Source organism: Diadema antillarum, unplaced genomic scaffold, assembly GCF_040938485.1.
Source record: "Diadema antillarum isolate AM-2024a unplaced genomic scaffold, OU_Dant_1.0 seq00000661_RagTag, whole genome shotgun sequence".
Classification (NCBI taxonomy): domain Eukaryota; kingdom Metazoa; phylum Echinodermata; class Echinoidea; order Diadematoida; family Diadematidae; genus Diadema; species Diadema antillarum.
The window spans coordinates 68,135-93,248 of record NW_027271573.1 but is presented as its reverse complement, the minus strand read 5'-3'; the positions used below and the strand labels follow the sequence as shown (position 1 = coordinate 93,248).

The following is a 25,114-nucleotide window of genomic DNA, read 5'->3' as shown; positions in this document are numbered from 1 at the left end:
AAAGTCAATGAGCTTACATTTGAAAATCAGTGTAATCACAAATTCGATATGTGGGCAAGACATCACTTCGCTTTTACCTTGTTAGATGGTGAATATTTGTGAAGCTTCCGTTTCTAATTCATACAGCATCAGCATACCTTATGTCTGAGAAAAGAAGATTAGATACTTTGGCAACAGCGTGTAAAATTCGCAAAATTTTATTTTGTGCCTTATTTGCTGAACAAACGTCGTAGGAGGACTACAACCTGCCAGGTGGTATGGCGGAACAATTGCTCTATTATTAGCGTCATAGAATAAATGACAATGATGTAGTTCTGAAGCATGCTATTCATTAGATACCTTTGCAATGGCTCCATGTATACTTTTAATCGAACTAGGTATATAATCATCAATGTCTTCGTACTTGAATAACGACAGAATGATTTCGGTGAGGAAAGTTTTCTGTCACGTCATTTAGGAATAAGGGAACGTGTCAATATTATGCTATTTGTTCCATAGTTATTTCTGAAGTGGTTAAATATATTTTCCTTTAAAAAAAAATCATTTTATATATACCTACGTTGCATCCAGATGCCTACTCGTTGAAAAATATGGGCAATGTATTCAAAGGTCAAAGATCATACACTAATGGGCCTAGGGTATACAACATTTCACTAGTTGTTGTTGTTTTGTTTTGTTTTGTTTTGTGGGTTTTTTTTTTTTGGGGGGGGGGACACTGTTCAAAGTGTCCTGAAACCTTGTATAATGCATGCATTTAGTCATGTATGATGCCAAACTGTTCCCGCTCATACAAATGCAGCCGTTTCAAGGAAATAACATAAGATTATTCTTATACTCCATGATTTGGTAATGCTTAAGTGGTTCATAAGAGTCCAGTGAAACTGTGTACAGAACAAAAAGTGGATATGACAATGGTATACGATATCCGTAATTTACTCTTTGACGGGGTCTATCATCCGATTAATATGTATAAGCACGGTAGTCCCCTTTTCGGAAACTACAAGTTAGATAAGCTGCAATCATTTTGCACGCGACCATGGCGTTATAGCCAACGGTGATCTGCAAATCCCTGTGTGCCTACAGAGGATTGGAAAACGTAACAACTTTCTATGTATAGAACAACGAAACAGAAACTGGTGCATGTATTATTCTCAGTCACTTTGTTAGTCATTATGATGATTTGCTCATTGCAGTTCCGGAATCTCAGCTCGAGGGACTCGAATTGATCCCAAATCAGTCGGAATGCGTGTATCACCCAAAATAAAATCTGAATACATAACCATGATAACTGCGATTCTGCCTAGTCTCCATTGGTAGCCCATAAGGGCTGGTATCAAGTTCGATTTTCATATTATAATTATACCTTGTATTTAGATGTTTTCATCGAAATGCCCGTATACCTGTATATGGTATGCGTATGTCAGTTAAGTATCTAAACCATAATAAATTGTAGTCGTAATCTAAGTGCCAAGAATCTCATGATTTGAATAAGTGTGAACACCAAGACATGTCGTGATAAGGACTTTAAGACAATTGGCATCGTCATTATAAAACAAACTCCTAATTGTAAGACATGTTTTAAATTTTAGATAAATTCATGTCTATGCTGGAAACATATCTTTTTGATGATTCATGATGACGTCACTGTAATACATGAATATTGTACGCATGGAAATATGTAGGCCTATTCGTTTAAATGCATACAAACAACTTGTTAAATCCTCTTACATTTTTTTAAAAGATATGGTGCATACTTTAGAAATGTACGTAGCATGCTCTTGTTTTTTGAGGCTTTGTGTACTGGTAAAAAGCATATCTTATTCTTATAGATTATGTGAATAAGTACGTATTCAAATGCGTTTTGAATAAAACGTATCCAGACAAATGTATATCATATTTTTACCTCTTCCTTCATGCAGATGTATGCTCTTGCCTGGAGGGTTTGTTTGATAGATAGTGATAGTGCTCACCTCATTGGAAAGGTAATTGAGTAAATATTTGGTTTTAGTATGTCATTCAAAAACAACTATAAGTTAACTTCTACATTAACATTTCAAAACTCACAAAATTCCACACACACATTTCATGATTCACAGGATCCAAATTACACCAATCTTATTTACTTTGCAGAGTGCAACAACAGCATAAGTTTGATATACTGAGCAAGCAGGCTTGCATTAGTTCGCACTATTCAAGGTTTAAAGTAGTTAAGTAACCAAATTGTACCTTGTTATGTGATGCTAAGTATATTTACCTTATAGGTATAATGTTGCAAATATGTGGTGCTTATGTCATCCATAACTGCTGCAAATTGCTTCTTTAAAGGAGCCAATCAGTGTCACTGCCTGTTCCTCTAGGGACGCAATATTGCCCAGTAATCTCAAGGTGCACTTGAGGTTATACTAGGCAACATTGCGCCTCTAAAGGCGTAGACAGTGACACTGACTGGCTCCTTTAAAGAAGCAATTTTGCTGCCGTCATGGATCAAATAAGCACCACATAGGTGCAACATTATACCTATATATATGGCACAAAATCGCACCCTCAAGAGAGGCTACAATCTTGGAACTTAGGGTGCTTCTTTGCACCCTCACGAAAGGTGTAAAGTTGCACCAAAAGTAGAGGCAAGAGAGGGTGCAAAGTTGCGCCGAAAATTAAAGGGAGAAAGATCGCACCCTCAAGAAAGGTGCATCTCAGCACCAATTAGTGTGGGTGGAAAGATGCACCCTCAAGAAAAGGGTGCAACTTAGCACCACTTATTGTGGGTGGAAATATGCACCGAAGGGAACCACTTCGCACCCTCAATAAAGGGTGCAATGTTGCACCTTCTTTGGCGGTGCAAAGGTGCACCCACAGGTTGCAGGGTTATACCCTTGCGCAAGGTACCACTTTTGCACCCATTTCTCGAGGGTGCAAGATAACACCCATAGGGAGCCACCAGTGTGACATCACTTTGCACCCTTAAAAGGTGCAAGAATGAATCATTTTTTCTTAGTGTGCACAAGGATTGGAACAACCATCCCCCAGCATTCCCACTGATTCCCACTGATCAGTTACTAGCCATCACCTTTAAGTAAGACCAAGGAGAGTTGCTTTAATACGCACATTATCTCACGGCTGCGTATACCAATAAAAGGTAGAGAAATGGGTGACTTTCTAGCTCTCTCTTTCCGAGCCCTTCTGTAATGTTTATATGTCACCTCCTTGTGATTTCATAATGTCTTTATACAATAACGTATGTAGAAACATATACATATATATACTATATGTATTTACATATACTTTGAATATGTTTTGTATACAAGTATTATATAATATATATATAATATATATATATTATATATATATATATAGTGCATGAGGCTGAATGCACTATAACAATATAAGCACCGACAAATTCTGAATTTGCCCCGAAGGCCAGTTATATTCAATGAGGCCGCAGGCCGAATTGAATATAATTGCCTGAGGGCAAATTCAGAATTTGGAGGTGCTTGGTACTTTTTATAGTGCAATAAGATGTCATGCACTATGTGTTATATAAAATAGCATACATACCCAGGCAAGATTGAAAAAATACGAAAGCCTAGATCATTTAAGACTCTACACGTGTCTAGACAAGCAATAATACCAGTTTCTTTGAACCTGTGTAGACAAAATCCTGACGTGTTAGGGTCTACGTGGTTATATCTAACGATTTCTAGGCCCTACGATAGATTAGGTCTAGGGGCCCTGGCCTAACGTTACTACTAGATCTACGTCACTTACGAGCGACAGAGCTAACGTTAGTTAACACTTGACCCTACAATAGGTCTACCATGGATCTAACAGTAACACGTTAGACGCCCTCAGTTTACTTACTGCACTGTGGGTCCAGGACCACGACTAGATGATGTTTTGTAGGATTAGGGATCTACTGGATTTAAACACAAGGCTCGTGCCAGGCATCATTGAAGTCACCATTGCTGCACAAGTGGATTCCGAGAGTGTGTTGTAAATGTAGTAAAAGTTCATAGCGTAGCGTGATCAAAGAGCGCTTAGCGTATACCGTACACACGCTACCCATTTCCACGGCGCACTTCCGCGTAGAATGTACGGAGAAAGCGGCACAATCTTGGGTTGACTTGCTCAATATCCGTCGGATTGATTCCTTTTCAGAACAGTTGGAGTCCAAAATTCGTAGGGCGTATTTGATGGCATCCTTTGTGTCCTTATTGTCTAAGATACTGTTTATATAGATCAGTCTCTGTAAAAGTAGCGAACCTGTTCATTTCAGCTTCCATGTTTAAATCTACCGCTGATAGTCTAGTCCCATACAGATAAGTTGCGAATCGAGAATAACGATAATATCGAGCAAAGCATATCGCGGTTGTGGCGCAATCGCGTCGATGAGGTGCGGGATTCAGTACTCGATGATTAAAATGAGGGAGTAAAAACCGATATCAAATCGATAGTGGGTTATCGTCTGCAATCGTTATATTTTACGTGCACTATAACTTTTGTCATGCACTGCTGGCCTGTATCATAAGTATGTATGCTATTATATATATATATATATATATATATATATATATATATATATAAAATAGCATACATATTTATCGACGCGATTGCGCCACAATCGCGATATGCTTTGCTCGATATTATCGTTATTTTCGATTCTCGCTGGCTATGCCAGCAACTTATCTGTGTACGTGGGACTAGACTTTCAGCGGTAGATTTAAACATGGAAGCTGAAATGAACAGGTTCGCTACTTTTACAGAGACTGATCTATATAAATAGTATCTTAGACAATAAGGACACAAAGGATGCCATCAAATACGCCCTACGAATTTTGGACTCCTACTGTTCTGAAAAAGGAATCAATCCGACGGATATTGAACCAGTCAACCCGAGATTTGTGCCGCTTTCTCCGCACATTCTACGCGGACGTGCGCCGTGGAAATGGGCAGCGTGTGTACGGTATACGCTAAGCGCTCTTTGATCACGCTACGCTATGAACTTTTACTACGACATTTACAACACACTCTCGGAATCCACAATACAATGATGCCTGGCACGAGCCTTGTGTTTAAATCCAGCAGATCCCTAATCCTACAAAACATCATCTAGTCCTGGTCCTGGACCCACAGTGCAGTAAGTAGGGCGTCTAACGTGTTACTGTTTAATAGAGGGTCAAGTATTAACTAACGTTATCTTCGTTAGCTCTGTCGCTCGTAAGTGACGTAGACCTTGGGTCTAGATCTAATGTTAGTATACCGTTGTTAGGCCAGGGCCCCTATGTTAGACCTAACCTATCGTAGGGCCTAGCATTAGAAAACGTTAGATATAACCACGTAGACCCTAGACTCTATAGTTGAATTTGGATCTTCAGGATTTTGTCTACACAGGTTCAAAGAAACTGGTATTATTGCTTGTCTAGACACGTGTAGAGTCTTAAATGATCTAGGCGTTCGTATTTTTTCAATTCATCTTGCCTGGGTATGTATGCTATTTTATATAACACATAGTGCATGACATCTTATTGCACTATAACAAGTACCAAGCACCTCCAAATTCTGAATTTGCCCTCAGGCAATTATATTCAATTCGGCCTGCGGCCTCATTGAATATAACTGGCCTTCGGGGCAAATTCAGAATTTGTCGGTGCTTATATTGTTATAGTGCATTCAGCCTCATGCACTATATATATAATATATATAACTATAATCATGTATGTGTGTGTGTGTCTATGTGTGTGTCTGTGTGTGTCTGTGTCTGTGTCTGTGTACGCAAATTACTACTTATCATTACCAGCATTGATACGACCCTTTGCAAAGTCTTCCCTGGCAGGGAAAAATAAGTGAATTCAACATAATAGAATTATAATCCCGTAAAGAAAAAAAAATGTCATAGAAGCTTGCGTGAGTACATGCCGGCTGCATGTAATCAAATGCTCTAAGTGATTTACGTCCACCTGGAGCATATTATTTCCATTAAAAAAAAAGATTAGATGTCGGCGAAGTTTCTGAGAAAAGTAGTGCTTTCTTTTATGTAGTTGTTGGCTTTATCTGGTTTCGGGCTTTTTCCCGCATACATGTGAATAAAATGAAATAGCGTAATTTAGTTACTTTGAAAAAAAAATCATGAATGTCGTTTCTAAGAGAATTTTTCTTGAAAACGACAAGAACATTCTTTCCGAAACGTTGAGAGTGGGTAGGCCCTTTTCAGGGTCACATGCATACCCAAGAAAGAATACGCGGTGCACCGTCAAGCTCATACCACCCAACTTTCTACTGCCACTGAAGCCTATTTAAAAGATTTCAAGTATAGTATCGAGCCTATTATATATCTATACATATATATATATAAAGGTCCTGTGTCTGTTCTGGATAGATTTTTTTCACGGTCTCCTACCATTTTTTTTTTTTTTTTTTGTAATGCCAAGGGGTATATGAAAACATTGTACTCAATCAGTGTAACGTCATTAAACAATTACACAGACACACACACGAAATACGAAAAGAAAAACGAATCACCAAACTTTGTTCAACAATATTCATGAAGAAGGTTGGTAACGGACACCCCTCTTTAAGCGGCGTGATAATGAATTTTAGTCACGCTACCCTCACAGTCGCTTTCAGGGGGAAATACTAGTCCGCTTTTCGCTGGAAGCTCCCTTTTATTGCATCAATCACACATGCATACACCGTTACTCAAGACGGGGCTACTTTGTCGCAAAGCATAATACGAGAGTTGCGGAAAGCGTTCAAGTGCTTCTCAGTTCCAGGAAACGGAAATTCATGTATACATTGAGAGAGGCTCTTCAAAACACACACACACACACACACACACACACACACACACACACACACCACGCACACAAGCACACACGCACACACAATACAGATTCACTTTTTTAAATGTTTCCTTGATCTTTATTGACTTCATTCTCAAATCATACATAAATACAACAAACCGTTCTGGACTGAAAGTAAGACATACAGGTACAGATGAAGACAGAATCAACATATCGAAGTATTTACTGGCATAATTTGTCACTTCAACACCAATAATCAACGATAAACCCATCAAAATCCCACTAACTAAACTTTAACATCAACAATGGTGATAAATCGATTAAGTCCAACCAACAAAACAATGCTTTCACTAATATGCATTATATTTTGCTTGAATATATACATCATATCCCATTTGAATAATCATGTTGACATCTGAAACGATATTTTCTCTTTAATGTGTAAAACATAGCTCATATTCCACCTTTAAGTATTGTGCCAAAAGAGTACAATACACAACTGAATAATGAAATCTTTTATAAAAGTCCTATCAACCCCCTTCCCAATCGAAACAAATCAATATATATCATTACCTGAATAACTAATCATTCATTCATTTCATTTTAATTTCATTTCATTTCATTTCCGACGAAAGTATACAGTATGACATTTGCATATAAACAAAGTAAAGCACAATGTGACTTATGCATATCTAAATGAGATTTAAATGCACGTCACTTGTTTACAATGAGACAAAACATACTTTATAGATGAAGAAGTGCATGGACAAACTGTAATTGAATCGTAGCAAAGAAAAAAAGTCGGAAATGGAGGGGACTGCTAACAAGCCTAGTTTGCAGAATGCAGTCCCCTCGTGAGTAGTAAAATGTAGTAATGATCAAACGAAACGATAAGACAATCAAATCCCACTCCCGCCCTTCCCCCAACACAAAACACCAACACATACCTATACGCACAAACAAACAGACAAACACACACACGTGCGCGTACACAACACTCATCCGATACTGCCTTCAGTCGTAATGAAACACCTTAATTCAAGTTACTCATTTACCGTATATAATACAAAAAATAATGAAAAACATTACTACACATCATGAAACTAACAACGGTTTTAACCATATACACATCAAAAGAAAAACGCTCAGGCCCTTGTTCCAAAAACAACTTTTTCCCCATTTCATCAAATGTAACCCTAACTTATTTCTTTCCACCATATGAAAGTAGTTTTACGCATATAATTCTTTAAGTCTTTACAAATAATCCAAAATCTGTAATCCTGAGATCACTATCACCACAATCCTGATAACAAATAACCCTTTTAATTCGATCTTCCTCATTCCATATGAATTTAAAACAAATCTTATTAATCTCTGAAACTACCCACTCTAAAACCACTAAAGACGAAGGTATATAATTCAATTTAGACAAAGTACGTGTATATGTTTTTAGCAAATGCACTTTTGCCATCGCAGCTAAATCTCTTTATCTCCTAGAAGTCTTTTTATTCTATTAAATATCTCTTTATAATCTCATTCTTCTCTGATCTTAATATCCAATGAAAAATACACTCCTTAAATATTCATTTCAGTAATTGAATTTTCCATGGGTAACCTCCCAAACCCCTTTGTTTCTTCCCTATCTCATTTTCTCTGTTTTCTCAATATGCACCGTGAAACTATTTAGTTTCAAAAACAAAATGGTTCAAAAATCCTGTATTCTACGAATTGATGAGTTATTTTTAACAATACTGACAAATCAGCATATACAACTTGCCGAACTTCAAGATTATCAAACTGAATTCCTTTAATTGCATCATCCTTTCTCAAAACCTTGGCCGCCAAAATTTCAATTGCCAATAAAAACAAATATGGTGGCAGTGGGTCACCCTGCCTCACACCTCGATTTATATCAAACTATAACCAGTCAAGAAACCGTTGCAACGGTTTCTTGACTAACTCAGTACTTGATTCAATAGCAATCACACATCACTGATACTGCTATTTGATAATCCCGTTTTCACTTTTCTAGAATCGGCAAGAGTAACCGGAGCAGTGCTATTTTTACTCTTTTGTAAGGTCTTGTTCAAAGCAACGCGTTACTTTGAACCCCAAGACCTTACAAAAGAATAAAAATAGCATTGTTCCAGGTACTCTTGCCGAATTTCAACAAAGCTTGATACTGCATTGCTCTTTTATACAGTGTATTATCATAAATCCTTAGAAACGTTTCACATCCACATGTTTGACATTCCACACGTCTCTCTCCCTCCCCTCTCTCTCTCTTTATGTATGTATATGTATATATATATATAATTATATATATATATATATATTTATTTATTTATATATTTATATATATATATATATATATATTTATACTAGTATATATATATATATTATATATAGCAAAATCGAAATTTCGTATCTGTCTCAGTCATCATATCAAAGGCGGGTGGTTGTAGTTTACAGTATGTCTGCAAGCGAGCTTTGGCCTGGCGTTATTTTATGATGATGCGTGTGTACTTGTTACTGTTACATAAAGAACACTTCAAATGCACACGCTGTCAATCGGCTGAAATATGAAAAGGATACTAGCTCGCCTTTGCCAAATTTAGCTCATCACCTCTTCTGAATTGAGCTTTCATAAAATATAGATGGTATGAATTTCATCTTGGATGTGTCATTTCAACCCGTTTTTCATGAAAGGATGATGCATGCACATCCCAAATAGGAGGAGGAGTTGATGAAAGATGGTGAAAGAGAGAGGAGATGGGGGGAAGGGGGGGGGGGGAGAAGGGGTGATGGGAAATTCTACCTTTTCAGTCAAACCTGAAATACTTTGATGATAAGTGGCTCTATTTACAATAGGAGTTTGCTTGAATCCCTTATCAAAAGGCATCAACCCAGCTAGCTTTTTTGTTGTTGTTGTTGTTGCCGATGTCGACTCAAAAGAGCAAAAAGCATTATGATCAGAGCCTTCACAAGTATCGATGTCCATGTCATCGAACGAGCATAATATCGTACGTAATATGTCACAAATCACAATAGTTGCCGTCTCCATAGCAACAACTGAAATATCTTCAGTTCTTCAGATGTTGTCATGCTGCTACCATGGCAACTCGGATTCCTCCAGTTTGCCACGGTGGCTAGTTAGACAGAGCTAAGCGGAAGCTCGTCAAAAAGTGATCATGATTTTGTGATGAATACATGCTCTTTGGTTCGCAAGTTGGTATTCTGTGAGACTATGAAGATCCACGCCTTAGTCAGTCGGGCTTTTGGGTTAATTTTTAAACGTAATATCAGATAAGATAAAGTAAGTGAAGACCAACTATGTGGTAGTATCGCCATGAGCAATATCTTCTCCCACAAGGCTTCCATTTAGCTTTCTTCACTATACACTACAGTGGACTCCCGTTATAACGAAGTCCTCGGGACCGGCAGTTCTCTTTCGTTATATCGAAAGTTCGTTATAACCGAACAAATGAACAACAAAAACACATAGACCCGAAATCACGAAGGTGGTACAAATGAAACCATGGTTTAAACCATGGACAAAAACCATGGAGCGCCAGGTGTCGCATGGAATATTTCGTTACGAAATCAGTCATTTCGTCGATAAAATGATTATTTGGTAATGAAATGACAACATTTTGTAACTAAATGAACATTTCGTCCACGAAATGATAATTTCGTTGACGAAACAGTCATTTTGTCGACGAAATGACCAATTTCGTGACGAAATATTCCGTGCGATTCTTGGCACTCCATGGTTTTTGTCCATGATTTAAGCCATGGTTTGATTTGTACCACCTTCGTGAATTCGGGCCATAGAGTAGATAATGTTGCGGCCCGAAATTTTACTTCTTCGTAACCGGAATTTCGTTATAACCATGTCCGTTATAACGGGATTGCGCTGTATTACTATTATAGTTAGAATATCAGTCCCTCACTCCTTCCCCCTCTGCCCTTCCTCTCTTTCTATCTCTCTCTGTACCCTCTCTCTTCAGTGGCTCTTCCATTCACACTTTCTTACACAACATGATATCGCTTTTGACAGACTCGCAAACCGCCCTGTCTCTCGTGATGCAAAATTTGATATTCATAATCTGTTGTTCCTCTTCACTGACAGTGACTTGTCGGGGCGGGGCCGGGGTGAGATGAATGTTTTGCGCCGCCAGCGATACAAGGTTCGCGCGACGTGCAGGGAGAACGGAATCGGAGTTATGACAACTTTCTCGCCGGTGTCTCGAAGGCGAACGTGGCGCTGGGCGGTATCGAGTTGCCATATTCTGTTACAGTCTGTCATTAAATTCAATTACGTATGATCCAGCACGCCTGATGAACGACTCTGCATTCTCACATTTCGTCTGCTTAGATTACGTATCTATTAACTTACATCTCTTTCCCCCTCCTCTCTTCCCCTCTCCTGAAGTTATGTTTGTGTAATATATGTTTATATATGCTTATGTAAATAATATATATATATATAAACTATATTTGATTTATTCACATAAGTGCAGCCATGATCTACATACTTAATGGTCTGTCCATTGAATTATCATTTATATAATTTTATCATGAACATTCGTGAGTGGATGGTCATAAGCTGTTCAAAACTTGACTGGGACGTCCAGTTAATAAAAGTTATGCATTTATATTCACAAACAATATAACATTTTTACAAAAAGAAAAATGTATTATTCACGTTCTGTATGCTGAAGAATAGGCTGAAGCATATGATTGGACGGAGAGAGAAAAAAAAGAAAAGAGAAACTGAGGGGGGAATTTGGAGAGGATCATATACATAAATTATATATATACATACATACATATATATGTATATATATATATATATATATATATATATATATATAAAAAATTTTCACGCTTGCGTATACATTTATAGGATATGTATATAAGATCTGTAAATGATTGACTACGCAATCTTGTATAAAACTAGATGATCTCTGCTATCCAATGCCTTACGTACCACATTTATATTCCGGTCGCTCCTCTTCCTTTACCACTTTTCTCGTTGTGTTTGTGGGTTATTCTGCACAATGTTCAGTGATATTTTGTCATATTTCTCATCGCATGCAGCATCCTCTGAGCACTTGTTACATCATATCTGTTAGGAAAGAATGAGCAGTACATGCAGTTGTGTTGAAACGCAACTTTCGACATCGAGTTGGCGATTCTATTCACATAGAACTTGAAGGTCATGCCAAAGCCGACGTCTCCTGGAGTAATTTGGGTCTATTACAATGATGATGAATTTCACGATTCCAGTCATTAAACTGAATTCTCTCTCATCTTTCTTCCCCACCCTACCATGTCCGTCTCTAATTAATTCTTCCCCATTTACCTTAAATTTCTATCTTATACCTCCTGCTCTCGCTCTCTTCGTCCTTGTTCATTTCTTCTCCTTCTTCATTTTCTTCTCTGCTCTATTCTTCTTTCACTTTTTCTGCCATCCTCTTTTCCTCTCCATCCCTTCTTTTTCTTCATCTTTTTCTCCTTCGTCTGCTTTTATCTTCCCTTTTCCTTCTCTTTCCCTTGCTCTGTCTTTTTTCTCCCCTTCCTCCTCCACCTTTCTCCTCCTCCTCCTCTTCCTCCTCCTCTTCCTCCTCCTCTTCCTCCTCCTCCTCTCCCTCCTCTTCCTCCTCCTCCTCCTCCTCCTCCTCTTCCTCCTCCTCCTCCTCCTCCTCCTCTTCCTCCTCCTCCTTCTCCTCCTCCTCCCCCTTCCTCCTCCTCACTCTCCTGCATTTCATGCACGTCAGATTTCGCTACGGGTTCAAGCGCGTATTCCTCTGCCTCCTCCCGATCCGCATCAACGGCTACGCGCAGCAGCACGGGTCCAACGTCCCGGCCAGCTCCAACGCCACCAACACGACCAACTACATGTGCAGCCAGCGCGTCGTCAACGGCAAGGACCATCGCTCCGTTTCCTACCGCATGCCTTCCGTCGGGATCACCTCCGCCAGCGACTCGGCAGAAGACACGATGTAAAGTTCAAAGGACATGTCAAAGAAGTTTAGAAAGGAGAATGAGAGAGAGAGAGAGCGAGGAATGAGGAAAGGAACGATAAGAACAGTATGTGTATTGGTGAAAGGGCTCCCTCAGAAGCGTTCGATGCATGCTTTGTATCATCAAAGCAGTCTAAAGATGGTTCTTCATCTCTTTTTTTCCCCACGTTTCCGTCTGTTCGGAAAATTGAATGGACCCTGGAAGTGCTCTCGTGGGAACTAATGATAGAAAAAGAAAAGTCTGATGCTGTTTTCGTTGCAGGATCGAAGGACAAATTACGCTTTGGTGGCAAGATGAACACGTTCTCGTTTAGGCCGATACACAATAGTTAGGCGGTAATGCCTATCTTTGGGCAGAGGTATTTGAAAGTCTCTCTTTGTCAGGTTCTTTCTTAACATCCTCTTGAATCCAAGCTTATGACGGAATGCGTTGGTGAGATAAATAATACCAGTGCCAACCGAGGTAGTCGGAGTAGGAGTTGGGAAGAATAAATAGATTCACACCCAATTTTACCTTCAGATCCTCAAGCACTGGCGGAAGAGTGTATTATTGTTGAACATAGAATGATCTTTTTAGTGCATGGTTTGTACTTCATCTCTTGAACATCTTCAACATTTCAAACTACGATCAGTCCAAAGATACATTGATCAGTTCTATAGTCCGCAATTAACACGTGAATAACCTGTCCACGTTGATCAAAGAATTGGCACATTTTGTGTACACCATGCCATAGCAAATGTGCCTGATTTAAAGACTTGACATCAAAACTAACGTTGGATATCGTAATGGACATCGACGTCTACACTTTTCATTATTCCATTTTCACAAACTTTAAACCCTTCTTAACGGCTCACTTTACAGATACCTTTAGGTAACCGCTGCTCTTCACCCCTCCCTCCCCCCCTCCCACACACACACATTGAAACGAGTATACTACGGCTTGTTGCGTTAGAACGTATTGTACTTACGGGTGGAACTTCAAATAAGATACGACTTAAAATCTGTTCATCATAAAACATTGACTTGTTCCTAAATGATTGTCACAATTCAATCCTCTGAGTGACCGACCATTTTTGTAATGTTTTATTAGTAACGAAACTTGAAAGAGATGTTATAAATAAAAACAAAAAACAATTTTTTCTAACATGAACTCCTCTGTTATTTGTCTTACACGGGCAACTTTTCAAGCTTTTGAAAAGTAAAAATGCAAGATTTTTATGCCAACTAGATAAAGACAAAGAAGGACAGAAAGGAAAACAAGAGGACTGGTAAAGGCAAGGAAAAAAATGCAGCTTTTCGTACTGCTGAAATTAGAGTTTATGAATTCTCGTCATGGAGGTAGAGGAGTAAGACTAGACTTTCTGAGTCTTCTCTTCTTGTCAGCATATTACCATCCTCTAGTTCCTGTCGCAAAGAAAATGATGGAATATTGGTAATGCTGTTTTTAGAAGCTGACGTTCCATGTATGGGTTATGTCGACATTTTATAACATGCTTGTAAAATTCATACGGTAACCTCACTTTGCCGACGGTCTGTGAGGGGCGAATCGTGTGGTGTAAGTTATTTCCTGATGAAATTGTTGGTACTGTTTGTTGTTGCCGTTTTGACAAAAAAAAAGAAGAAGTAATGTTAGTTACCGTGGTTTGTCTTTCAGTAAAATCATTATTTTCTAGCTTACTCTGTGTTAATCATCGGAAAAGAGGCATGCTCTTTTTTGGCCCACCTGTAATATTCATACTGTTTCACGTGTATACCTGATACGATGTTAATTTATGACATGTCACGTTGTCATCTGCACCCATGCGTATGTGTGTACTCTGGTTCTTTGCTCACCTCTTCAATTTATTTATTACTGATGTACGGTATATTACTCAACCAATCTCTCTTTCTATCAATATATATATATATATATATATATATATATATATATATATATATATATATATATATATATATATATATATGATAGACAAGACAAAGATCGACACCAAAGACAAAAGGTAGAATCGATGCGACTTTTTTTCTATCACATCTTCGCAAAATTGATTATAAGAATATGCATCAAAAGCATGAGTTAGCTATGATGATTGAATATTAGAATTAGAAGGCTATGATAACAATTTTTATAAAGGAAGGCAGGTGCATGAGATGCAAAAGGGAATCGCATAAATGCAACCATGCCGGTGTGTGATAAATCACTTCATTGTTAGCTTGTTTCACCACGTCTGGCGTCGTATTGAATTCAAATTAAACGCTTATGAAAGAGGTGTGCATGGTGCATGGCGTGTTTCACTTGTCGGAATCATGATTTATCGACTCGATTGATATCGATCATAGTTTACACGATACAAATCCACTTGGATCGAGTGATGCCTGTGTGCAGCTGCCATCATCTGTAAGCTGTAGAGTGAGGCGCTGATATCAATGGCTACTACCTGTGCTATCTAGCTGCGTCCGTTCTCATCGCCGGATAATACAAAGATAAAAACATTCGGAATACCAGGTATGACCTCGTCGAGACACGCCACCATGCGTTAAAATCGAGCCGTCAATAACAAATTGACAACTACTCCTACGCTCTACCTCTTATTGTAACTAACTGGTTCGTCCTTGGATATGGCGTGGAAACCGTCAAATGCCAAACCTGCCGCTCTTTTCCGTGACTAAAGAGAGATTAAAATATATATATATATATATACGGCGGGAATGTTGGTCCTTTTGTCATCGACTCATCTATATACCTGTATTCACGACCGTCGCGTCGCTTGCAACCGAAAGGCGGCGGTTGCCATGGTGACGATGTTCGCCGATGTCTCTGTATTGGAGCTTCAGTGACCGATAATTGTTATGAGCTTCACTTATTGGGGAGTACACGTAAGAGGGCTCTTGTCAGCTATTTGAACTTTCTCCACACATTCCTATAGAAAAAAAAGTATGGATTAGTACCTACAGGAAACACAAAACAACGTCGTTTTAGTCGAGTTTAGACTCTTCACCAAAAGGCGAGTGCGACATGAACGTGATGCAATGTTGAAGAAAGGAAAGACAAATTTAAAAAAAAAAACAGCAACAAAACTTTCATCTCCGGTTTAGCGTTTACTGAATATAGACGACTAAGGATTTTTTGAATCCATAATCTCATGATTTTGATTCATTAATGAGTCATGGAACAAAACAATGCTGCGTTCAGAAATTACAGGGTTTGAATACCGATGTCTCCCCGGCTAATCAGACGGCAAACTTTTAGATAGAAATGACACATTGTAGTGGTAATTTTTTTTTTTTATCCATCAGACTAATGAATCTGCTTTACCTGAGGAAACGAAACTCGCAGACTGACTTCATGTGGATTAAACAATTGTCTTACTTATCCATTTCCGGTGTAGTCATAATGACCCTCCAACGACCAATCACGGACTTACTTGACCTCACCTCGACTGCATAGGGAATTTTCTGGGAAAGGCGACTGGATAACAAGTTTTCTTCACAACACATGAGGAATACTTGAGCACTGAGACAGATTTTTTTTGTTTTCGATGCTTTCGTGACGAGTGCGAAGACCTCGCTCGTATCGTCGTGATTGTTACGTCATAGTGATGCAACACAACATGTCTATGCGCTTGAAGAGGTTGGAGGATGCGGAGATCGATTTGTACAGTATTTCTCTGTTGAAAAGTCACTAACCTGTGGTAGAGAAGAAGGAGACAGGTTATCCTGACAAGAATTCCGTCTGCTCGACATCGCGCATGCGACGATGGTGGCGTCTTGCCCTTGTCGCGCCCATCTAGGGCCAATTAAGCCGCTCGTATGGACAATAGTTCTAATGGCGCGAAGGCTAATTAGAAGAAATGAAAAGGCTTTCACAGAATGATCGTCGGAGAGATTAACGACGGGGCCGGGAGACGGAGAAACAGGCGGATGAGTAGGTTAAAAGATGTTAACCCCTTCCCTACAAGATTCTGACATACCTCCAGACTGCACGAAACCCTGTCCTGTTACCGTAGGCGATGGGTTAAACTCCCCACCTGACTTTTGCATTGTATGACAATGGCCAGATGATCAAAGGTTTAGGGTGGCATATCAATTCTCTCGGCCTTCGCGCGTCACCCGAACTCGAAGACCCTCCAGCTAATCAGGACAACAAGGCAAACCGACTTCCGCAGACCCCATTTTTTCTCCTGTATGAAGATGAGTAAGGACCAGTGACTCGGCACACGGGAAATTGTGAAAAGGGAGTCGTTCTGAAAATCGTTCAACATTTCGCATATTGTCTTCTCCTGACGCCTTTGCGTCCCAGGCAGTAGTTTGGTCTTGCAAAGTAATAACAAAATCCATAAAAAAATAGTTTCTACGATAGACCACATGTCGTTTAATCTTTATTATTGTAGCAGACAGAAGCACAAAAAAATTGTTTCCATCCATTTTACGTAATAAGTATGGTAATCTGTCCTTAATCAGTTAGAGCTTACCAATGTAAAGACGTTGAGATTTGGGGGATATTGGACTTGATATGAAACTAATAAATTTTAGGACCTTATTTCTTCTTCTTTTTTAAGAAGGACAACGACACAGTTGGCTGTGAAGGTTATGAACAACAACTTTTGAAAGAGTCACTCAGCCATAATAGAAATCATGAAACTATCGTTGTGAAATGCAGTGAAATTGGAATTTAAATTCAATTCTGAGAAAATCTACATGAAAATGAATGTGCAACATTCCTTCTGTTCAAAAATTACTTTGTCAATCATCTAATCATACAAAAACAGACAAAGAGGTTTCACTAGCTTATTAGTATCAGACGAGACAAAACCATAAGTACCTATAAGTGGGGCCTGTTTCATATAGAGTTACGATTGATCTTACGCTCGATTTATTGAACGTAACTTAGCGATTCGAGCGTAAAATTAATACTGATCGTAAGTTTATTTCAAGAAGATAGTTACACTCGATTTAAAGCACAGATTTGATAGCAGATCGGGCGTAACCTTTTTGAATCCCATCAATTGCAAGATCAATCTTACGATCAATCTTTATGAAACTGGCCTCTGATTTGCTAATCCATTGATGATTCTAGAAATGACAATCGATGAGCGTCAAACGTCTCCTGGTCAAATTGCTCCATTCAGTCGTTGCCTTACTAAATGCGTGGACAATTCAACCGATGATCTATAATAGATGATATTAAGTTGACGACCTGAAACTAACGGAACTCTGACCGACGTGACGACAATGAGGAATATCTTTTAGGGTTTCAGAAACAGAAAGTATAGCGTTAAGTCCGTTGAACTCATCTTAAGCGCAAAGACTCCTTAGTGACGGCAACAAATAAACAGTCTAAGTAAAGCCCTGTTTTAACAGACCTTCGTCGTCCGGAGAACAGAATCCCTTGCCTCGGACTATAAAACAGCAGGAGAGAGCAGCCGCAGCGAGGGGTACCGTTTTAACAGACACACACCATAAGCCTTCTCCGTGGGTAGGTTTCTAAAAGGGGGTGTGTCCACGTGTGCGACTACCCCGCCCACCGGCCAGCGCCGCTTATTGTTCTAGATTGTGCACATGAAGGCAGACAATCGTGTTAGTAAGCAAAACTACGATCTTGCTGGGTTGTTGTTGGTGGTGGTTTTGGGGTTGTTTTTTTTGGGGGGGAGGGGAGGGGGAGGGGGAGGGGGGCCTTTTAACAGGCAAGGTAAAAAGTGATTACCTGGACTCTACCCGGATGCTGTCGCGGTAAGTATAGTTTAAAGCCTCTGTTAAAACGGGGCTCAAAGAAAGAGAGAGAGAGAAGAACAGAACGGGAGAATTACACAGGAAATATACTTATGCAACTATAATTGTCCGGAGAGAAGGCACAAAGTACGATTTACTGTATAGTTGAGAAGTTATTGTTTGCGCTACGATTGCTATATAAGATATACGCCATCCTCACTTCTGTCTCCCATTACATCCGCTAAATAGCCGCTGGATCTGTTTTATCGCATTTGAAATCTTAGCATTTCACTGTGTGCACATAATGAGAACCGACATTTCACCTTTTCGCTCGTCATTGCGACTAAAGCACCGTCAGCGATTTCTATTTCTTGTCGCCAGCAAATGAAAAGTTTGAGCTTTTTCTCTGTCAATGAAACCAAGAAAAAGAAAAGTAAAACTGAAAAACTGGAGAGAGAGAGAAAAAAAAAAAAGTCTCAGAGATATTTGCACATCAGTTTTGAACCAAGTAATTGCAAAACTGTGATTTGGTAATTATCCCTAAAAATTACCCCCAACTAACCTCCCCTCCCCCCCCCCCCCCCACCACCACCTCTCACCCGTTTAAGAGCAAATCGCATTGTTCTGGAAATCAACATGTTCATTTATTGTGCATGGAATTAATTAATTTTTGCATACGTTTGACGAACCATGAAGCACGTTTTCCCTACCTCCTTGGCTTGGTCTGGGGACGATGAGAAATTCTCAAAAGGTGGTGAGGAACATGAGAAAGCGTCCCTTTAAATCAAGTTTTAACGCTCAAAATGAATTCAAATTAACGTTGACAATAAGAGACCTCATGAAATAAAATGATACCTTCAGGAATAAGTCTAACTTCCATCCTTTACCCGTATAAACTATGTCATTATGATGGGTTATTGTGTGGAAGAAGCCCTGACTACCATTTCAAACTGCGTCAACATAGTTTAGGCAGAAAGATCGCGCTAAGATTAGTCGGTAAGATTTGAGAACCAGGCACTTTGGGCTGTCGTTTCAAGGAGCGTCATGCGTTTATTTCTGTGGAAATGGTTTGTTTTATTCATGTTTTTGTTTTTGTTGTTTGTTTGTATTTGTATCGCTGACACCTGTCGACACTCATCGTTTTGTTGTGTGTTAGTCCTCTTGATAGTGTCATCTATTTATGTCACTACTCACGCGTATACTATAGCGTACTGTAGCATCCTGGCGGCATAAGGGTGCTAGCTAGGAGCTTTACATGTTGTATTATCATCTTACTGAAATGGCATATTCTTCCGTTTATATCCATCCCGTTTTCTGACCTTGATTACTTTAACTCATTCAGTTCTGACAGGTGTTTGGTTCGTTTGATGCGCATCATGTTAACATTACTTTTTGCCCAAATCCCGCTTTGTCTAGGAAATGTTCAGAGACGTTTATGTTTGTTCAAAGTCAGGTAATGTTTCTACAAGAAAGCGTGAATTAGAGAAAACTGATTTAAACCTAACTCTCCCCCTTCAGACGAAGTCCGAATGTTATCAATGACTGTGGAATCAATTGTGACACAGGAAAGTGCAGTTAAGCTTTTTTTTTTCTTTTCTTTTTTTTTGTCAGCCGATTAACCCCGGAAGTGGCACAAGAAAAATGTTATCCAAAACGTCTGTCTCCTCCCATCCTCAAAATGAATCGTGTTCCCATAAACTGGACCCCTCACTTTTAAAGACGTAGCGCCGGCCCTGCGTAGGGCCCCATTTTCTTTTCCTGTTATACTTGTTTTTTCATTAACAACTTCACATCACGGATCTGAAACTTGAAAGCAGTAGGACATCTGGGCGCTCTCATCGCCAGGCGGGGTGGTTGTTGTTGTTGTTGGTGGTGGTGGTTTTTTTTTTTTTAAGAATATGACTGCAACTGCAATGTATAGAATTAGACAGACAGACAGACAGACAGACTAAGTGGCGGAATGAGATACGAAACAAACTATTTTTTTTTCTAAAGGACGGACGACGAGGATCACACTGACAATTTTTTTTTACCACACTTTTCCTTTGCACAACACACATCTTTGACTGTGACGATCTAGTTTTGACATAACCCTTCGTTATACACACACACACACACACAAACACACATATTATATATATATATATATATATATATATATATATATATATATGATTCGTTTACTATATATATATATATATATATATATATATATATATAAATCATATAGGTTTAGGTTTCCCTAAGCCATGGCTGGACACTAATTTTTTTTGTTTGGTGGCCCGATGGGGCCACCAAATTCCTAAATTTCAAATTTTGGGTGGCCCGAGAGAAAAATTTGGTGGCCCGAAAAAAAACAATAAAAACATTAAAAGTCTTTTTTTTAATGAGTCAAATATTTAAGATATATGATAGTAAGAATTAGAAGTTGGACATATCTACTCATAAATAAACTTCAACAAACTTGCAACACTCACTCTCAGGCATTCATTCAGTTCTTTTCATCCATCCTTTGAACAAATTTAACTGCTAATTTCCGGCGCAAAAAGTTACGAATTTATTGACATACTTTTCAAAAAATTTTGGCGGCCCGAGGCGGGCCGCCAAATTTGCCCTTTTGTGAAATTTGGTGACCCGACTTTCATTTTTGGTGGCCCCGGGCCACCGGGCCACCGTTAGTGTCGAGCCCTGCCTAAGCCATGGATAAAATTCCTTTTCCAGTTGAGTGTGGATCACACTGGGGTTATGTTTCATTTTAACGTTGTATAAGTAAAATTCCCTGGCAGGAAATTACACAACATGCTATACTTAAATGACCTATTAATCTATCTATCTCCATATCATTCATCTATGTGGTACTCGAAACCTATCTACGGTATACGTTTTATTTTCCAACTGTCCTTGGGCATAATCGTTGATGTATGTTTCTAAATGCACCTAGATGTAGGTGTCATGGTACGAAAATACAAGTAGGACGGTTGACTCACAGCCTGCGGCAACTGGGTATGAAAAGAATCCGATCTATACTGGAATCACTAACTCCAGGAGAAAATCGGTTACTTACATGAACTTTAAGGCATTGCCCCAGCGAGGGCACGCGACAAGCCGGTCAGGTGTAACGATAAACCCCCTCCCCCTCCCTTAACTAGCTCATCTGCCTACCTCACAGCGTTGTCTATTTTTCTTTCTGACTTTGTATTCGCGCTTGACATCTATATTTGAAGAGTTGAATCTCAAATCGGGTTAGGAGGCACATTTTCAAATATTCTATAGTAGACCTAAATCCTTCATCACATAGAACAAAATAAAACCTTTTCGACAATATCTCACTTGTTGCATAACAACTTCTTGAAGTTAATGGTTAAATATTTTCTCCAATTTTCTTATCATTTCTTTGGTCTTTTTTAATCTTTCAAGTATTTCAAATATTTCAGATTTACACAAATGGAGTTAACTCGTTTTTGATCAAGCTCTCTACTCCCATCTAAGGTATATCTATCAGTGAATAGAGTCTTTGTACACATTTAAACAACGGGCTGCCCAAAATCCAAAAGTGGGCACATTTTTAAAGATAAGTAGTCGTTGGTGCGCAGAAGAACTATGCGCTTTGCATGAAGGAATACGTCATCGCTTCGATATTTCTGCCGGATGTGAATGACGCGAGAGCTATTGAGCGTACATGGGGACCTACCCCCCCCCCCCTCCCCCTCTCCCCCCCCCCCCCCCCGATCTCTCCCCACTAGGTAATTATTATCGTTCACGGTTACCAAATCTTCTTGGCCATTTCGGACAAATCTATAAGAGGTGGATCATTCACACGTGAGCGCTTGCGGCCGAGAACTGGTCCGCAGACCTCAAAATAATGGCACGTTAGTCGACATACGTGCGCAAGAAATGACGATTTTTAATGTTTTACGTTTTAAATCAGTGTGACTAGATGTCTTAAGATTGTCGTAGATTTGTAATGGTGTTTTTTTTTTACATAGTTGCAAGAAACACGTGATTCACGTTCTAAAACAACAAACGGGTGTAAACACACGCAGTGTTCTCTTTTTTTTTCAAGAAAGCCAAAGCCTTGTTATTTGGATGAACTCATTGTAGTGTTATATGATGTGGTTATTATTTAATATTTGGTGTGATTGCTGGTTTTCCCCCAGTCGTATCTTTTGTGGTGAAACAAGTCGCCATATACATGTATTTCTTTCTATTTCTCAAATGGTATAGATGACTAAACTGTCTGAACGGTTGCATCGTTTTTGTTATACAGTAGTAGTCGTATTCCCGTGTCTATCCATGACTTACAGATGTTCAAAGTACCTTTGATCAGTTGTTCCCCTTTTTGTTTCACTGGAATGCTAACTGGAATGAAAGAAATTCGTATAATGTAGCTCACACATTTTATGCCTGCCTGACTGCGTGTACAGACCGTGTTAAAATGTCATGTATATTTTTCAGAGTTCAAAGAGAGAAAAAAAAAAGTAAGTATACGTGTCGGATTTCAATAAAAATACGATTACGTGATAAGAAAGTGTCATGACTGTATTTCATCTGTGTGTGCGTTTGCGTGGCGTAACAGGGGATGTCGTCCCCCGACGGAGAATAGTGTCCCTTTTCAACTGAGGTGGTGACAGGCGTCCTGCTGGGACCTGTTAGGAAGTACTTCGAGCCAAACAATGAACTCAAATTCAGCACAGATCCAGATCAGATCTAGTTGAAAAAGGATACACAGACATTCAAGATGTATTCTAGAACGTGGCAAGGCGGGCGCAAGATATAACGTTCCAAAATGCCTTAGTGAAAACACTTCCTATCTTCCGAGGACTTATTGATCCGGAAATTGTGATTAAGATCAGTTGAATTAAAGTCAGGATTGATTTCAGAGTTTTAGTGAAACATCTTCCTGGTCTATAAGGATTGCATTCTGCGCTCTCTATATTGAGGTAAGGGGTTTATATGCGCTGCCACGGATATACGGTATGACCCTTTATCCAGAATAGCTCGTCCCTGTCCAGGATAAATAGGTAGCCGTATCGAAGTTGAAAGTTGTTGAGGGTTGATGTGGCATGTGTGCACCACGGAGTGGCAACTTGGTTTAATATGGTTTTTATAGGGAAGATGAGCTCGGTCCGTGCACTGTACGTGCTGCCTTGATTCCAATGATTGGGGTGATAATACGTCGTGAAGCGCTTTCAGGCACTATACAATGTGATGAAAAGGCGATGTATGGAAAAAACACAGAATATTATCATAATATTAAGAGCAGGCGCGTGCCGTCATAAAGACGATGGCTCGTACGTCAGGATATGGCTCTAAGAGACCAGCTTTATTCATGCCCAGCTTAATAGTATCTCGTTAGGGGTGATATCTTTACCAGCATTATTGAATTTAGGAAAGGAGCCTCCAATAGATTGTCTATATTCACTTTAAAAAGGCGCCTCCGAGCAAAAACGCAGGTCAGTTGAAGGACATTTTTTTCCTTTTCGTGAAAATAACCAAAAATCTCTTTAAAGGGCGATGTCACACTGTGTTTAATAATGATAATGATAGTAGTAGTAGTAGTAGTTGTAGCAGTAGTAGTAGTAGTAGTAGTAATGTAGTGTAGAAATACTACTACTACTACTACTACTACTACTACTACTAATAATGATAATAATAATAATGATAATAATAATAGTAACTATAATTATGATTGATTATAATTATAGATAAATATATATATATAAATAATAATTAAGGGTTTACTTAGGGTAAATTGACTTTTATTATGAATAAATTCAAAATCAAACCAATTCGTTGAAGTTTCACGATTAGATATGGTACGTAAACGAGAGAGAAGTTTCGCTTATTTTCACTGAGAATTGATTTCGGTCACATGCAGCCATTCGGTTACTGAGATTAGGCGATGATATCATGGCACCACAAGTCTCTTATTGACCCGCAAATATATATTTTTTTTCTTGAAAGGATGGTATAGTTTTGGTTGAGATAGAATTTCACGTTTCCACTTTTTTGTGTGTGAGAAAGTCGTTCGGAAATCCCTTGTGAAATATGAAAGAGCAATAATTTTAAGAGAAATTCAGAGTTTATTTGATGAAAACTGGTTTTGAAATGGCCGAGCTATCCAAACAAATTGATACTAATAAAAGGTGGGACCCAACATTTATTAGGATCGCCTTGTTTTTCTTTGTTCTTGGATACCTCAGCCATTTCAAAACGGATTTTCCTCAAATAAACTATGAATTCCTGTTTGAATGGTATATGCTCTTTAACATTTCACGAAGTGGTTTCTAAGTACCTCTCAAGGATCGCCTTGTTTTTCTTTGTTCTTGGATACCTCAGCCATTTCAAAACGGATTTTCCTCAATTAATAAACTATGAATTCCTGTATGAATGGTATGGCTCTTTAACATTTCACGAAGTGGTTTCTATAAGTACCTCTCAAAATGTTACAAGCTGAATCCTCATCTCAACCAATAACTATACCATCCCTTTCATGAGAGCCAAATGAAATTCCTGTTTCCCTCGCATAGATGACCTCATATACTTTACATTGGTTCCTCTGGGTCTGTAGCTCTCTTTGG

At 39.0% G+C, this 25,114-nt stretch overlaps 1 protein-coding gene across 1 annotated transcript in view; it reads left to right on the top strand.

Moving 5' to 3' along the window:
* LOC139736674 (tachykinin-like peptides receptor 99D) overlaps positions 1–12,906 on the top strand; it is a 73,575-nt gene extending 60,669 nt beyond the window's left edge. Inside the window, exon 4 of the mRNA XM_071647423.1 lies at positions 12,581–12,906. Within this exon, the coding sequence (XP_071503524.1) occupies positions 12,581–12,809 (229 nt within the window). The 3' untranslated portion in view covers positions 12,810–12,906. The remainder of the gene's footprint in view (positions 1–12,580) is intronic.
* Positions 12,907–25,114: the final 12,208 nt, after the last annotated feature.